The 17,086-nt window shown below is 34.1% G+C and overlaps 1 protein-coding gene across 10 annotated transcripts; it reads right to left on the bottom strand.

Annotated features, from left to right (window-relative positions):
- Window positions 1–3,847: 3,847 nt before the first annotated feature.
- On the bottom strand, window positions 3,848–8,791 carry LOC110935927 (DExH-box ATP-dependent RNA helicase DExH18, mitochondrial-like). Of its 10 annotated transcripts, none has more exons than XM_035989623.1 (6): window positions 8,325–8,791; window positions 7,239–7,813; window positions 7,061–7,124; window positions 5,921–6,770; window positions 4,233–5,829; window positions 3,848–4,137 (listed from the first exon to the last, which is right to left on the bottom strand). In XM_035989623.1, the coding sequence occupies exons 2-4, from the start codon at window positions 7,247–7,249 to the stop codon at window positions 6,165–6,167; spliced, it is 681 nt and encodes a 226-aa protein (XP_035845516.1). In that variant the 5' UTR covers window positions 7,250–7,813; window positions 8,325–8,791; the 3' UTR covers window positions 3,848–4,137; window positions 4,233–5,829; window positions 5,921–6,164. The 10 variants fall into 10 exon arrangements, 9 of the variants coding, with proteins under 9 accessions (XP_035845516.1, XP_035845522.1, XP_035845517.1 ...); XM_035989629.1 differs by having other exon boundaries at window positions 3,848–4,092; XM_035989624.1 differs by having other exon boundaries at window positions 3,848–4,507; window positions 4,841–5,829.
- Between the last annotated feature and the right edge of the window lie 8,295 nt (window positions 8,792–17,086).

Below are 17,086 nucleotides of genomic sequence, written 5' to 3'. Positions count from 1 at the left end.
CCCAAAGATAATGTTATGTGTGCTCTACCGGAGCCTTTGATAAGGTTACTGACACTAGATATAGAACATTCATCACCAATAATAGCTCTACTGGAGCTAGCATACATATTTCTTCAGGAAATAAAAATAAATAAAAGTTAGTGCAAAGAAGTAAAATGAAACATTGCAAGAGTTTCAAACCAAAACCAAATACAGAGGTCACAATGTGAAAAGTAAAACATAAAAGGTACATTAAATAAGTTTAAACATCACAAACATTTTCAATGAAATCACATGTATCCAAATGAATGTCTGGTATCGTGGCTAGAGGTGCATCCTCAATCATATTAGTTTTAACATTCTTTCCTTTTTCTTTCATCATGCGTTGATATGCCTCAACGAGGTGTTTAGGGGTGCGACATCTGCGAGACCAATGATTTGACATCCCACATTTATAACAAATGTTGCTTTGTTTCCCGCTTCTTTTCCCTTTTGAAGGTCGACTCGATTCACCATCGCTATTTTTAGTGTTCTGTGACTCTCGATGCCATGTATATCCTCATCGTTGACCACGACCACGACCTCTGCTGGGGCTGCGGCCTCTACCTCTACCTTGTCCGCTTTGATAATTAGCCACATTCGCTTCAGGGAATGGGCTTGCACCGGCTAGTTGCGATTGATGGTTTTTTAGTAGGAGTTTTTTGTTTTGCTCCGCGACCAGAAGACATGATATCAATTCAGAATATTTAGTAAATTTACGTTCCCGATATTGCTGCGACAGGAGCATGTTTGACGGTAATGTCGAACACGGCGATTAAGATCCCTCCAACACTTTAGATCAACAAACATCGGATTGGAAGACATTAAATCGACGGTAATGTCTAATACGTGCTTCGATTATTCTTCTTTGTTGTTACACTCGCCTAATTTCGTTAATGTTCTGATTTTTTTTCGATTGTTCTTATTTTGTTAGCAGTTCAATGATTGTTAGTTGATGATTGATTAAGGTATTCGATTTAGTATTCTCTGATTTACTTTTGTTTTGGTACTGATTTTGGATATATATATATATATATATATATATATATAGAAGAAAATTAACATGACATGTGATCACTCATCAACAAATTCTTGACGTTGTGTTTTAGCAGTTATTAGTTTATTCACATTGTGTTTTATCAGTTACAAGTGTATACAACTTACATTTCTGTATAACACGCTGGTATAAATAGTTTAGATTAGGGGTGTGCATGGGTCGGTTTGGGTCGGTTTTCACTATTATCCATAACCATAACCGCTAGTTCGGTTATGGAGTTTTGGTAACCATAACCATAACCAAACTTCGGTTATGATTAATCGGTTATGAAGTCGGTTATGGTTCGGTTTTGGTTAATTTCGGTTAAGTAACCAAGCAAGGTTTGAAATAAATAGGGTTGTGCACGATTTGAACTTAGCTTGAGCCTATTTTATAAGATAACGAAGACTAAACTTTTTGGTTAAACTACCAATTTAGAGTTCTTTTTAATAAGGTAATTCTCAAACAAAAAGAATTATGGTCATAACACCTTATTTCTTTATCAAAATAAATGACATCTATATCAAGATCATTTTGTTACTAACATACTTTTATCTTAGTAAAAATCCTCTATATGGTTTTGTAAAACACAAATCTATTATATAAAGTTAACATAACAATTTCGGTTCGGTTTCGGTTATATTCGGTTAACCAAAGCTTCATAACCATAACCATAACCGATTGAGCGGTTATACAAAGTTTCATAACCATAACCATTGGTTATATTGGTTATCGGTTATTAGTGGTTCGGTTATGTCGGTTATGGTTCGGTTATCGGTTATGGTGGTTAATTTGCTCACCCATAGTTTAGATTATGTATAATACACCAATATAAATAACATACATTCTGTATAACACACCAGTATAAACAACTTCGATCGCCAGTATAACACACTAGTATAAACAACTTAGATTCCGTATAACACACCAATATAAACAACTTTGACCGATAGTATAACACACTAGTATAAACAACTTAGATTTTGTATAAAACACCAGTATAAAAAGCTTCGATCTCTAGAATAATACACCAATATAAACAACTTAGATTATGTATAACACACCATTATAAAAGTTTGCATTCTGTAAACACACTAGTGTAAACAAATCAGATCGAAAAAAAAAACGTATGAACATTTTTTGGAATAGATTATAGTGTTATTGTTCTTAATTGTTTGAATGTTCTTGAATCATGTTGATGTCTAGATCCATGATTTTAGAGTTTGGTGGTTAATTAATGAAAAAATGGCTAGAATAAAGGAACTGATGGTAGTTTCTTTATTTAAAACACGATTAATGAGTACAATGCCCCTCACATATTAAATAAATCAATAATTAAAACACAAATATTACAAAAATGCCACTCAACTAATCTCAACCATTGATCAAACACATCCAATGGACAAAATACTTCGTACACTTTGTAGAAAAAACACACTTTGTAGAGAAACCTCACCCATATGTATATATATATATATATATATATATATGTATATATATATGTGTATATATATATATATGTGTGTATATATATATATATGTATATATATGTGTATACATATGTATATATATATATATATATATATATATATATATATATATATATATATATATGTGTGTGTGTATATATGGGTAAGGTTCATGCGAGAACCACCTTTATTGCGGAACCGCAAGAACCAATGTGAACACAACCTAAAATAGCTAAAAAAATCCAACCCCCACCACCCCCCCCCCAAAAAAAAAAACCTAAACCCCCCTACCCCCACCCCCCCCCCCAAGCTAAAATGCTAAAAACTAAACCCCCAAAAAACCTAAAAAAAGCTAAAAAAATTAAAAAAAAAATTGGCTACTAAAAGTAGCGATTTTTTTATAAAAAATATTAAAAGCGCGATGCGGCGGGAAACATATCACTTAGGTTGGTGAGTTTAGGGCTATGTACGGGGATGTAGTTTCCGATGTGGCGTGCGTCGACGATGGTGGCAGTGTAGCTGAACGTGAGGGTCGGTTGCGGCCTTCTTCAGCGGCAGAGAATCAGTGGTGTGCGACGATTGATGGTTTTGTGATGGCTTTTGGTGGTTATTGTGCGAAGGCCGGTTACTGGCTTCAGAAGAAAACAAAGAAAATTGTGTGATTCTAGTTATGTTACGAGGGGTTTTAAAGATGTGGGTAAATAAACAGTTTTAAATGATTAACCATATCATCAGTTACAATGAGGCCTTTAGTAGTGGCGAAGCTTGACGTTTTCTAAAAACGTTCAGGGCCTTTGAAATTTAAAACCCCGCCCAACAATTGAGGGTATTGTTTGAAAGCCAAAAATCCGGCCCAAGAGAGTGAGGGTATAAAGGGTATCATTGGAGAGGTATAAAGGGTATTGTGCTTTAGAGAGTTGTACATCATGCTTTAAAGGTGTTTTAAGTAAAGTGGCAAACCATCTTAAGTTGTTCTTGCAATATGCTTTATAATATAGTATAGATTAATGAGATCAAGTGATAAATGAATTTTAACTTTATTAGCACAACTTTTATCACATGTTAAATTTGCAAGATAAGTAATAGAGGTAATGGTTGGTCATTCAACACTCATCAGTTTACCTAATTAAATTGTCACCGAAAGAAAACAGGAGTTATATTGAACAGATGTATTGTCTATAGCATGTAACGTGTCTACTGAAAAACAACCAATAAAATTCCAGGTACTTTGTACATTGAACTTCAAAGATTAAAGTTGTCAAGTTGGCCTTTAATCCCACAGCTTCTCTTTCATTTGTCCAAACATCCAGCTGACCCAATTATATATCATTCATGAGCACAAAAAATAAAAATAAAAATAAAAATAATCCAGAATATCCAAAGGAGGCGAAACCGCTTCACATATATTGTAATATTCCTGTTAATGTAATCATGTTTAACACAAGTTAAAAACGGACTAAAACATGTTTGCGGGTCAACCTAGCCCATACCAAAAAAAATACCCATTTGAGCAATTACACAACTCGTTTGACCTACTCCTTATACCGCTTCTGGTTGGTGTCAGGTTGCCTTCATAAATCATTATAAGTAAAATCTTTAGTGATGTATGTGGGTCTGAATAAGAATCAGAATAGATGCATCAACAATAAATTATAACAGATCATAAAATAATCTGTTAACACAAATGAAGCTGAAACATAAACAGATACCTAACAGGCAGGCTCGTTTTGAAGCGGAATTTGGGTAGCCTCAACAGATGTTACCAAATCTGGGCAACTATCTTCTATCTTCAACAAAAAAAAAAAAAAAAGATCAATTAGACCATCTCATTTGATTTTTCAACATCATCCATTAGTCCCTCCATATACTTGACGGGAATCGCATCTGGAACTCCAACCACCGAGATCTGATCATCATCAATTTAATCATCTTCTCAAAAACTCACTCTCGTCGAATGGTTTCAGTTCACCGTTCACCCTGTATTCTTAATAACCGTTAAAAACAAACAAAATTAACCACTCAACCGCATCATTTTGAAAATTAATCAATCAAAATCAATATATTGATGCAAAAAACCTAGAACACTCATCGATAAATTTAATACGATTGCGTATAGATTTTGAAGATCAAAATCGTATTCAACACGAACAAATTATTTATACTGAGATCCGAACAAGAAAAATTAACGATTGAATCACATAACTTTTAGAATGAATCAACAGATCGATGAACATTCATCGATGATAATGGATTTCATTTGGATTTAATTCAATGAAAAAAGTGTGTATAGATCTAGAGAACAAACAAACAGTTATACCTGAGAGATCGAACAGAGATTTGATGAGCGAGAGCGTGAAACATGAATTTGACGCTGTGAAATATTTCTTGTCGAGACTGATCTGGCGTAGTGTAGTTGAAATAGAACTGGCGAGCTATCGCAACCTGAAGAAGGAATATTCAAACCAAGACTGGTACATTCAAGTTTCATTCCACACTTTTAGAGCCGCATTCAATCAAATCAAAAACTTAATATTACACCATCTGCTTTGACTCAGGTGAATAACCGTCTCCGGTCTCCCTGTTTCTAAACATTACCAGCGCCTCCCCTTTTCAACTTCGAGTCTCCCCTTCAATTAATACTCCTCCCCTTCCAAATTATAAAAGCACTTTCCTATGTACTTATATGATTAGACCAGGAAAGTGCTCCTGTAATTTAGAATGGATGGAGTAAAACTCTCTCAAAATCAATCATATAGAACAGATGGAATGCAACACTCACTCACACTCAAGTATTTGGTCAAGTATTTGGAATAGTAGAAGTAATACTCTCACTCAAAATCAATTATATAGAACTGGTGAATGAATACTCTCAGTCTCACACTCACTCATAATCTACTAACTCGCAATCTTCCTGCATCTCTTCACAAAGGTAGCAGACCATTAAACAATGCCATTATACTCCCCAATGGAAGCTCAAACCTGGAACAATCACTACTAACACAAACACAGTCAATTATAATGATATTCGATTAACAAATAAATAGAAACAAAGCAAATTCACAGGCACATTAACTAATAGCCTAGTCAATCAACTGGCTTACTAAAATTAGCTTCATATATGGTGAGATTTCGACACTATAGTCTGTACCTATAGTTTTCCATGAGATAGCGTAATACAGAAAATAAAAAAAATAATAATATTAATAAAAAGTGAAAACCGTTTACAAACCTTCTATCACCAGATCCGAAACTACCGCGAGGACTACCACGGCGTCCGTCGTAACCACCGTCGTCCCTACGAGACCGCTTATATGGAGGAAACGGAGATAATAACTTTTAGAATAATGCAATTGCAAATCATGTTTAACGTATCATATACTTAAAGAAAATGACTTACTGTTCTTGCAGCTTAACCCTTGATTTCTCGATTCCGGTTTCCAGTTCGCTTTAATAAGAGATTGACCTAATAACTCGGCAATATCAGTCGCCATGGCCTCCGCTTTCTTCACATACTGAAAAGTTTCCTCCTTGAAGTGATTCGACAGCCATAGATACACATAGATACAACTTGATGCTTACTCTCAAGATCTAACAACTCTGTATCGTTTCTAGCAAAAGACTTCGACATCCCCATAGCTAAACTAACTGGCACGTTTTGAGAGTACGATTGAGCAAATCTTTGTAAATATCGCCTTTGGATCCCGAATGTTAACTGGAGCAAAACAGAAGTTAAACCGGTCTTCAAGCGAGAGCCCTTGAACTTTCTCCAACATGTTAGCGACTTTTTTTATATGATTGTGTTTGCACAAAAAGTACGATCCATCCAAACGACAATTTTCACCAAATTTTTCAAGTAATTCGAAGAACGTAACGTCTGTGATTTGTCCAGTGAATAACTCGACTTGCTCGTAGAATGGGAAGAGGCCCACTTTCTTAACTTCATCGAACAATTTTTGTAAGCATTCGATTAAGTAGTCCAAATCGTCTAAGTGTAAAGTGGTTGTAAGCCCATCAAGATAAATACTTCCTCTACGCCCAGCCCGACCCGCATCAGCATTATCACTCGCTTCCTTACCAACAACTGCCAAGTCAGCTTTCTCAACTTCCATGTCATTAGCCACCTGTATCGAATTCGCCACATCAGAAGCTTGTTTCTTAGGGCATGCCAATGACAGATGACCTCTTTCACCACATTCATAATGCTGGATGAAAATGCCTTTGGACGAAAGTCGCAAAACTGGCCAAACCTAAAAACAAAAAAACCAAATTAAAAAACCAAAAAAAGTAAATGAAACTTACCAGCCACTTATCACGAGCATATAAAACTGTATTCAACATATTCTCATATAACAGAAAATAACGCATCCATTCCAAAATAATAGCATCCACTTGTGGAACTGGAAGGTCGATTTCTTCAACCTTTCCCTTCAAAACAGTTATAACCGCGACATTAAAGCGCAAAAATGAGAAATCAGTTGACTTGTCAAACCAAGATTTTAAAAAATGTAAGAACTTGAATTTTAAAGATGTTAATTACCATTTGAAAAACCGTTCGCCTTAACAATATCTGGTGCCATATCAGCCATCTGTGAGCACTCAATCTGCAAACAAGTAGCGTAACATATTAGTGTTTACTATATAGGTCAAATTAACAACAACAAAAAAAGCATTTAAGTGTTATCTGAATCATATGACAGCGAGAAAAAGATACATACAGCATAAACATGTTTTGCCCCAGCTTTTGCACAGAAGAGGGAGAATATTCCGGTCCCGGCACCAACGTCAAGAACAATCTTTTCTTTGAATAAATATTTCTTCTTGTAGATGACGTTTAGATAAGTCTTGGTTCTCACCACATCCTTCAGCATTTCCTTCAGATCAAAAGATACATATTCGTTGACCGTGTTGACACGAAAAACAAAACCTAACCAGAATAATACAAACATCTAGTCAAACCACGTACCGTTGCAAATAATCAATACACTTTAATTAGCTTTTCAACTGATTAACCTGCTTCAACTCATTTGAGGTGTAACAGTTTTACACAATTTTTTATTTTGCCAATTTGATTAATGACCGAAAATAGCCCCAAAGAATGTCATATTACCTCTTCATGGCAAGCTTTTTCAGTAGACCTTGATTGCTTTCTTTGATTAATGACCAAAAATAGCCCCAAAGAATGTCATATATTACCAATTTGATTAATGACCGAAAATAGCCCCAAAGAATGTCATATTACCTCTTCAGGGCAAGCTTTTTCAGTTTCTTAACTTCATAATTCATTGCAAGCCTGCAAGCAACGAACATTATTTGTAAGATAAAAGAAGGAAAGAAAAGAAACAAAACTAATAAACAATTCTTGACAAGAAAATCCAGATCCAGGTCTTTACTCATAAAAACATTAATAACTTGACAAAGTACGTACCTTTTAGTGAATTTAAATGAAGAGCCCAAAAAATTAGGTTAATACAAATAAAGAGCCCAAAAAATTAGGTTAATACAAATAAAGATAGGAAAACAGATGTGTCGCAGGGTCAAGTTGGGTAACAGTAATATGCCAATTAACTTACCTTAACATGAATTTAAATGAAACCAAATAACAGCACCAAGTTCACTAATATGTAGATTTCTTATAATGTGTAGATTTATGTTGTTTTTTCTATTCTTTTCTAGCATTTTTGCAAGACTGGTGATTTAAACCTCATATACTGTTCTTCACTTTAACAGCCTTGATGTTTATAAAAAACTTAAATGATATAAAATTTAACAAACAAAACTATAGATAGGGTAAAAAACGGTACCACTAAGGCTGAATTTGAAGGTTCTTCAACCAAGCCGCAGTGTTCTCTCTTTCACCTGTTCATCCGTCTTCGTCTTCAACTATATTCAAATTTCCAAAAAAACAAAAACCCTAACCAATACAAAAATATATACTCTCGATGTTGATCCATTCACAGAACATTAAAATAATCACAAAACCAACACAGATCTAAAAGTATTATCACAGATCTAAAAGTATTATCACAGATTCACAGATCTAAAAGTATTATCACAGATCTAAAAGTATTATCACAGATCTGACAAAGATTAAAAAAAAAAACGTACAAAATAGGGTAAAAAACGGTACCGGTTCCATGGATGAAAGGGGAGAAGACGGTGATGGCAAAGACCGGTTCCATGGATGAAAGGTGGAGGTGCGGTGGAGGTGTGGTGGAGGTGCTTTAGTTATGCGGTGGAGGATCTAGGGTTTAGAGAGTGAAATAATTGTGGAGCGGCGGATGAAATTGTGGTTTAGATCTGTGATAATAAGAATATATTGGATCCATCAAACAAAAAACGGGTCAAGTTGATCCGGTAAGATCCGCGTGGGTATCATCAGGTGTTGAAAACAAGTTTTCAACACTTTGTGCTTAACAGGTTTGTACAATGGGCTTCAAAGACTTGTAAAGTGGCAAATGACCATTTCTATCCTTCCTATATGCTTTATAAAGTAGTATATATATATATATATATATATATATGGAAGGGTTTAAATGAGAACGCTAAATTATGTGAGAACCGTGAGAACAAATGAAAAAACCAAGATAACCCTCCGCTATATAATATATATATATATATAGGGGACCGCTAAAATGAAAACCACCTCCAGTTGTAAGAACCATGAGAAACTACACCGTATGGGGCGAGTTGGACCAAAAAATTTTTCATAAACGCAGATGCGTGTATTATAAACACATTTGTAAAAAAAATTCAAAAAAAAATGTCGTGTGTGTAGTTTTGAGCACCACAAGTTTGTATTTACGGGTACCGTAAATTTTAAATAAAAGTTACGGTACCCGTAAACACAAACTTGTGGTGCTCAAAACTACACACACGATGACATTTTTTTTTACAAATGTGTTTATAATATACGCATCTACATTTATGAAAAAAAACTTTGGTCCAGCTCGCCCCGGATCAAAAAGTTCTCATGGTTCTTACAACTGGAGGTGGTTTTCAGTTTAGCGGTCCCCTATACATACATATATATATATATATATATATATATATATATATATAGGGAGAAGATCATGCGAGAACCACCTCTTATTGTGAGAACCGCGAGAACCAATGTGAACACACCAAAAATGCCTAAAAATAGCTAAAAATCACACAAAAAATACTTTTTTTGAATTTTTTAATATTTTTTATAAAAAAATCGCTACTTTTCGAAGCCAAAAAGAAAAAAAATTTTTAATTTTTTTTAAAAAAAAAATTTTTTTTGGCTTCTAAAAGTAGTGATTTTAACATAAAAATTATTAAAAAATTCAAAAAAAAATTTTAGATTTTTTTTTTATTTTTTTAAATTTTTTTTAGATTTTTTTAGGTTTTTTGGGGTTTAGTTTTTAGCATTTTAGCTTGGGGGGGGGGGGGGGGTTAGGTTTTTGGGGGGTGGGGGAGGGGGGTTTAGGTTTTTTTGGGGGGGGGGGGTGGTGTTAGGTTTTTTTTTAGGTTTTTTTTAGCATTTAGCTTGGGGGGGGGTGGGGGGGTTTAGGTTTTTTTTTTGGGGGGGGGGGAGGTGGGGGTTAGGTTTTTTTTAGGTTTTTTTAGGTTTTTTTAGCTATTTTAGGTTGTGTTCACATTGGTTCTCAAGGTTATCACAATAAGGGTGGTTCTCGCATGAGCCCCTCCCTATATCTATACTATATATAATAAGCATATAGGAAGGACTACTTAATGTAATTGAAATTTCCTAAAAACACTCTTAATGCACAATGTACAACCCTCTAAAGCACAATATAATTTACAATCACAATTATACCCTCACTCACACAATATGTTTGGGCGGCCATTTTTTCCATTCAATTTTTGAATTCCCGCTCACCCCAATTCCCCATACACCCACAACTGTTGTTTCATTATCATTTGCAGAGAGAGAGAAGTGAGAGCTCATCCCTAATCCCTGATGTGGTTTCTCCGTCGCCCCTTCTCCACTTATGACACCACCAACGACCGTCGAAACCGTCTCCTCCTCTTAAAGAGCTCATCATCTTGGTAAGTTAGTTTTCTTCTTTTCCACATATGATTTTGCATCAACGATTTTATCTGATTCATCTTTTTTTTAGCAAATAAGTCCATAAAATGTTCATAAGGTTTGTTGTTTAGGGACAAAAATCATGGCTGGTTATCCTTAACCTACCCCCTGTGGATGCAAAAAGTCAAAACCGTGTTGAGCGGAAAAAGCCCTAACTGCCTTTTACCGCCCGAAAGTTAGCGGTAATCAAACATCCAGGAATCTTCTTTACGCCGCCACCGGAGAACTTTCTCGAAGAAAAATGGTTGAAGAAGCTTGTGACGGTGACGATGGTTTTACAGGGCACCGTGAATCTGTGAGTTTATACCTTTTTTTATACTTTTATATGAGTATAGGTTTCGTATTTGTTGTGTCAGATCCGGAATAGTGATATTTTATTGAGTATCTGACTATTATTAACTGACTGATGTGTGTCCTTTGTACTATAGACCCAACAAAAGTTATTTATGGTTCATCGGCTAACGACTGAGACACCGATGACGGCTGAGGATGGTGATTGTTAAGGCATCTCTGTTAAGGCTTTGTGTTGATTTGAGCAGCTTCATAGGTTTCGTTTATTGTATGAAAATGAAAAACCATTGAATTTAATGTAGTTAATTTGGTTGAGATTGAAAGTTCTTTAGCTAGATTTGACAAGGGAATTTTGAGCTTGAGAAGACTACAAAAACTAATATGAAAAATGAGCTAAAGACAAACATTTAAAACAATTAACCATATGTATGTGCATTTTGTTGATGTCATTGTATGGTTTTTATAGATATTTCATTGACTGAGATACGGGAACATATAAAGAAACGTCCACCATTAGCATTAGCAACGACTGAAAATTTTCCACAATGTATGTGAGGGTAAATTTTCCACGTACTTCTGAATATTTACTTCTTCAATATAGTATTTTCCTTGGATTGATTTTTGTGTTATTTAAACATCTTGTGACATTTGTCTTTTTTCTGTTACCGTCAAAACACAATTTGGTGAAAAGTTGGAGTTGCAAGTATGCCATCTTTAACTGTGATATGTTTAGTTTTGTTGTTTAGTTTAGAGTGAATCTGTGAGATTTGTGGCTAAAAAGCTATAATTTTGATTATTTTCAATAGCTGTTGTGTTGAAGTAAAAAAATACTATTTATGGTTTGTTGATTTGAATGGTAATTGAAGAACTTTATCTCAAAGTATGTTGGTTGTGCAGGGTAATTTGATCGAATTTAAAGAAGCGAAGGAAGTTGGTTCGTCAAATTAGATTGGTAAGCCAATTTTTATTGAATTCTGAGTTTATTGAACCAAGCCGATTTAACTGTTTACCAGACAGAAAAACAATAGAAAGATAAGGTTCCCTGCTCTTAACCAAGGATTTATGAAGCTTGGACAGGTGCTATGGGCGTAGATCCTACTCATGATGATGCACCGGGGGCTCAGTTTCAAATTCTATGCCCGAGACAAGCAAGGCACATGTGTATTCTAGGCAGTTTCAGACCTATTTTAGTTGTTACAAACCGGTTCTAGCAGATTTTTAAACTCGTTACCCAGTTTTTTTCCGATTGAGTGCGCTGTGCTGCATTCAAGGCGGTTTGGCTAGGCCTCGCCTCAAAGTTGTAATTTTTTAGATTATGTTTTACTTAGGCGTTTAAAAGCGTGGTTTGTATATGAAGAGCATGCATATGTTTTTTGGGGGACTGATGTATAAAATTTACAATATTGCAGGGCCACAACAAATGGATTACTGGAATATCTTGGGAACCCGTACACCTCAGTTTGCCATGTCGTCACTTACTCACCCCTAGCAGAGATGGCGATGCTAGAATAAGGTACATCACATTAAGAAAAATTGTTATTTTATATGTCCGTATTCCAATGCTTAGAAGTCTGCAACTCCACCATTAGGGATGTCTTTTTTTACCATGCAGTAATGATTTTTGATTAGTTTATCATTTTTTCTTTTAGTTTTTTTGTTGTTAGCTTATCTTTCATGAAACATTATCCTTTAATTAATAAAGTATTTATGATGTTTGGGACGCATATCTGTAAGAGATGATTGGATACCCCTACCCATACATTATGTTATACTTTCTTTGTCAACAATTTTAAATTTTTTCAGATCAAATCGTTATTAGACATGCGAGTAGGGTGTTCTAACAGGTCATATGAGTAAAACAAAAAAACTTAGTTACAAGTGAAACGGGTCACAAGTCGCACCACATCTATTTATAATACACATCGTCCTTAATACCTTTATTTGAAAAGTTAGAATATAATTGTAATTATATATAACACATTAGTTGTTTATAATATTTTTCTAAGAACGAACAGAAAAGGGTTTTCACATCCAATACTCATGGTTGTTGCTGGGACCATATTCATGCATGTGTAAGACTAAAATGAGGCTTTTGAATACACAAATGCTGAAGGGACTATGAACTGTTGAATCTTACTTGGCATTTTACAAAAAAATATTTATTTTACTTTTATTCGATGTATAAGTTAATGGGGTGGGGTAATGGTTTAAAGTAGGCAGGGGGCTGGGTAAAGAATAAACAACTAGGTAATGGTTAAAATGGGTCGGATTGGGTATGGGTCCAAACGGGTCGGGTTGGGCCAATTTACATCATGGTTATGGTATATAACAAGTCGCTAAAAGGCTGCAACAAAGCTCGGGAAGCGAAGATCGTGGTCTCTCAGTGTTCTTAAAAAAACATCTAAGAGAGGATACTAAAATCGGGGTGTATGTTGAAAATTTGACAGGGGAGACTATTTGCAGTATGAAGACATGACTCAGCTCCTCAAAGTTGGTGTTTGACCTGTGTAAAGATAGCAGTGCATGTTGATTATTGTTGTACATGTTTTCATCAAAGAACACTTGAAGGGTAACACAGGTACATCATAGTATACCATCTGAGTTTTTAGCTATTTTGAGATCAAGGGAATGCTTTAAGAAGTATAAAGGGAATGCTTTAAGAAGTATAACTTAACCAACTTTATCAATTGTTATACTTGATTAAAGCGAAAAGGCGGAGACTTGGCAAAGCATAGAAAACATTTGGAGAATATTGTTTACTAGCTTAATCAAACTCAGTTTGGTATGACAGTTCAAATGTATTATATTCATTCAAGGTACACTTTGTTTTCTTCATTAAAAGGCAGAGCTACTCATTTTGTAATTTGGGTGATTTCAGATAGTGATTGAAACCTAATAGAAAATATGAAGTGAATTTCTACGGTTCTGGGACATGAATAGTATTCATATGCACAACCCCATATAAAGCCATCTTCTTTGGTTGATACCACTTGAATTGTTAACAGATGACTTAAATCAAGTTATTTATGAGCTCCACTTTTAGTCAATAGTTTCTCTTAGTCAGTAGCTGGTATTTGGCATTGTTAGTATTTAAAAGTAGCAGAGCTATTTCAAATAGGGTGTTATATGGTTCGTGTTTGGGGGTTTGTGGGTTGAACATGACACAAACTTGAAAATTATTTTAAGACACACGAAACATAACATGACACGAACACAACCTTTTTCACCTAGAAATTTCGTCTGTTTTTTTAAATACAAGCGTCCACAAACTTTTTTAATGTTTAAACTATAAAACCCAATGCTCTTCCTTTTATCTTTAAAATTTTGGCATTGGATATTGCAATTCTGGTCATATAAATATAGATGTTGACCATGGAAGATTTTTAATAACAAGTAAATGCGCTTTAAATTTTCTTGTTCATGTGTTTGTTAACCATACCGATGCTACAAATAAGAAAGTTAATGGACGTAACGTAACTCTAACCCATGACAAGTGTCTTTACCAAGTGGACTAGCCCCACATTGGCTATGTGTTTATTTACTTGATTGTCAAATTAAAGACGATAGTATATTTGAGATGAATCCAACATCTTGGGTATTGATAACTTTTCAGCAACCGTTTGATTGATTACCCGTTTCTAATTGCTTTTTATGCTTGACTTGCATTGCATCATAAGAATCCTTGATGACTAGATCACCACATAGAGGATTGAAAAACTAACGTAATACTATATAATACGATGTAAACGAATTGTTTTAATACCAGATGATTGGAAAACTAACAGAAAATTTAGATTTTAGTTATGACCGAACTGAATTGAATCTTCTCATGCACACCCTTAGAATTACTAACAAGTGTTGTGTTTTTCGTTGCATCGCGAATTTGGTTTTGGTTATGGCTTAAAACTGAACCGCTCCGTACATAGCTCTAAACTCACCAACCTAAGTGATATGTTTCCCGCCGCATCGCGCGGGTAAAAAACTAGTATATATATATATATATATATATATATATATATATATATATAGGATGAGGATCATTACAGAACACTAACTATTGCGAGAACAAAAAGAACAACTCTAAAACACTAAATTTTGGGATTTAAGTTTCATGTTTTTTAAAATTTTATGTTTCTTACATTCATATGTGTAATATATATACATAAAACCCATATTTTTTTACCTACACGTAGCTAACATACATGTTGGTAATTTAACCTACGCATAACCTACATATGTGTAGGTTATACAAAAAGTGAAAATTTTCCTTATTTTGTTTTAAATTCTAGTTTGAGAAACAATAAATCTTACATTAGGAAAGATGTATCTTAATTCAGTTATTAAAATAATTATTTGTTTAAATGCGATGTACACATATGTATTCTGATTTTGCCCTCTTTTTAATGCGATGTACACATGTGTATATGGTCTGTTTTTGTGATATCTCAGAATTTTTTTTTTGTATTGAATGTTGATGTACACCTGTGAATTAATATACACATATGTACGATGCTGAGTACACATGTGTACCGTTCTATTTATATCCAAGTACACATGTGTATACCGTTGAAATATGTAGGTTACATGGATCTTAAAAATCAAAATTTGAATTCTGGTGATGAAATCTGAAATAAAAATTAAAATTGAAATTTGGTGATTTGTTGTTTGTTTTGATAATTATCTTATTAATAAATAAACATAATGTGGATAATGAATTTAAATTAGGAAAAAAATGTAACTTAATTCAATTATTAAAATTATAATTAAATCTAATTTTTTATATAATTACAATCCTACCCTTAACAACTAAAAAGGAAATCAAGGGTCCATATATATTCACGCAATTCACTCTTGGGATGTTGTTTACGCTGGAACCCTTATATATATATATATATATATATATATATATAGGATAATGCTAGATAAAAAACCCTAAAATTCTTAGAAAACTTTGGAAACCCAAATGGGAAGCCATTTTTACCCAACCTCCCGACATTTTTTTTTTTGAAAAAAATTACACATGTAATATACATGTTTTAGAGTGTTTTGGGCCAAAAAAAACAAAAAAGCGCCGAAGGGATTTTTTTAAAAAAAATAAACAAATTTCAGCTCCTAACACGTGTTAAGCAAAAAAAAACAGAATTTCGCTGAAAATTGCTGAAACTTGTTTTTTTTTTTTTTAAATATCCCTTCGGCGCTTTTTTGATTTTTTTGGCCCAAAAGTCTTAAAAACATGTATATTACATGTGTTATTTTTTTCAAAAAAAAAAAATGTCGGGAGCTTGGGTTTTCTCGGGTTTTTTATATATATAGGGTTTTCTATCTAGCCCTACCCTATATATATATATATATATATATATATATATATATATATATATATATATATATGGGATGGATCATGAGAAAACTAGTTTAAATGAGAAAACCAAAAAACTAACTAAAAAACCTAAAAAAAAATAACAAAATTTTTTTTTACAATTTTTTAAAGAAAAATCGCTACTTTTTATGTATGGAAAAAATTTTTCAAAAAAAAAAATTTGTTGTACTGCACACGTGCACTAATACGGAACCCCCCACCGACACTCCGCAAAAACCTAACCCCCCCCCCCACCCCCTAAAAATCTAAATTCACCCTCCAACCAAAAGCCTAACCCCCCACCCCGCCCCCCAAAAAAAAAACAAACAAAACCTAAACCCCCCCACCCCCTACCCTCCTGAAAACCTAAAACTAAACCCTAAACATAAACCCGAAAAAACCTAAATCCCCCACACCACCCCGCCCCCCCCCCCCCCCAAAAAAAAAACCTAAACCCCCCCCCCACACCCAAAAACCTAATCCTAATCCTAAACCTCCAAAAAAACTAACCCTAAAAAGCTAAACTAGACTCAAAAAGCTAATTTTAAGCATGTAATGCAATTGTAGTACATGTTATATTGCACATGTGCACTACTATAATAATAGTGTTGAAAACAAGACGACACCATAAATCTTTTTTTATGTCATAAAAAATATGCTCGAATATACTTGAATGAAAGATAAGAAAATTTGTGATCTTATGGTGCCCATTTTTGTTTTAAAATGATAACGTATGGAGAAATGGGAAATGTTTGAAAAGTTATGTATTTTTTTCCAATTTTACCCGTCCTTCATTAAAAGTCCCCCCTCCTTCATTAAAATTCTCCCTCCCCCTCCTTTTT

The sequence above is a fragment of the Helianthus annuus genome, chromosome 4 (assembly GCF_002127325.2).
Source record: "Helianthus annuus cultivar XRQ/B chromosome 4, HanXRQr2.0-SUNRISE, whole genome shotgun sequence".
Classification (NCBI taxonomy): domain Eukaryota; kingdom Viridiplantae; phylum Streptophyta; class Magnoliopsida; order Asterales; family Asteraceae; genus Helianthus; species Helianthus annuus.
This window is presented reverse-complemented; position numbering and strand designations above follow the sequence as displayed.

Bases quoted from the DNA above. Each gene is read 5' to 3' on its own strand.
- LOC110935927 (XM_035989623.1), bottom strand. The intron at 6,771-7,060 runs GTAATTAACATC...TTTTGTTTTTAG, and splicing joins GGCGAACGGTTTTTCAAATG to GTTTGGCCAGTTTTGCGACT.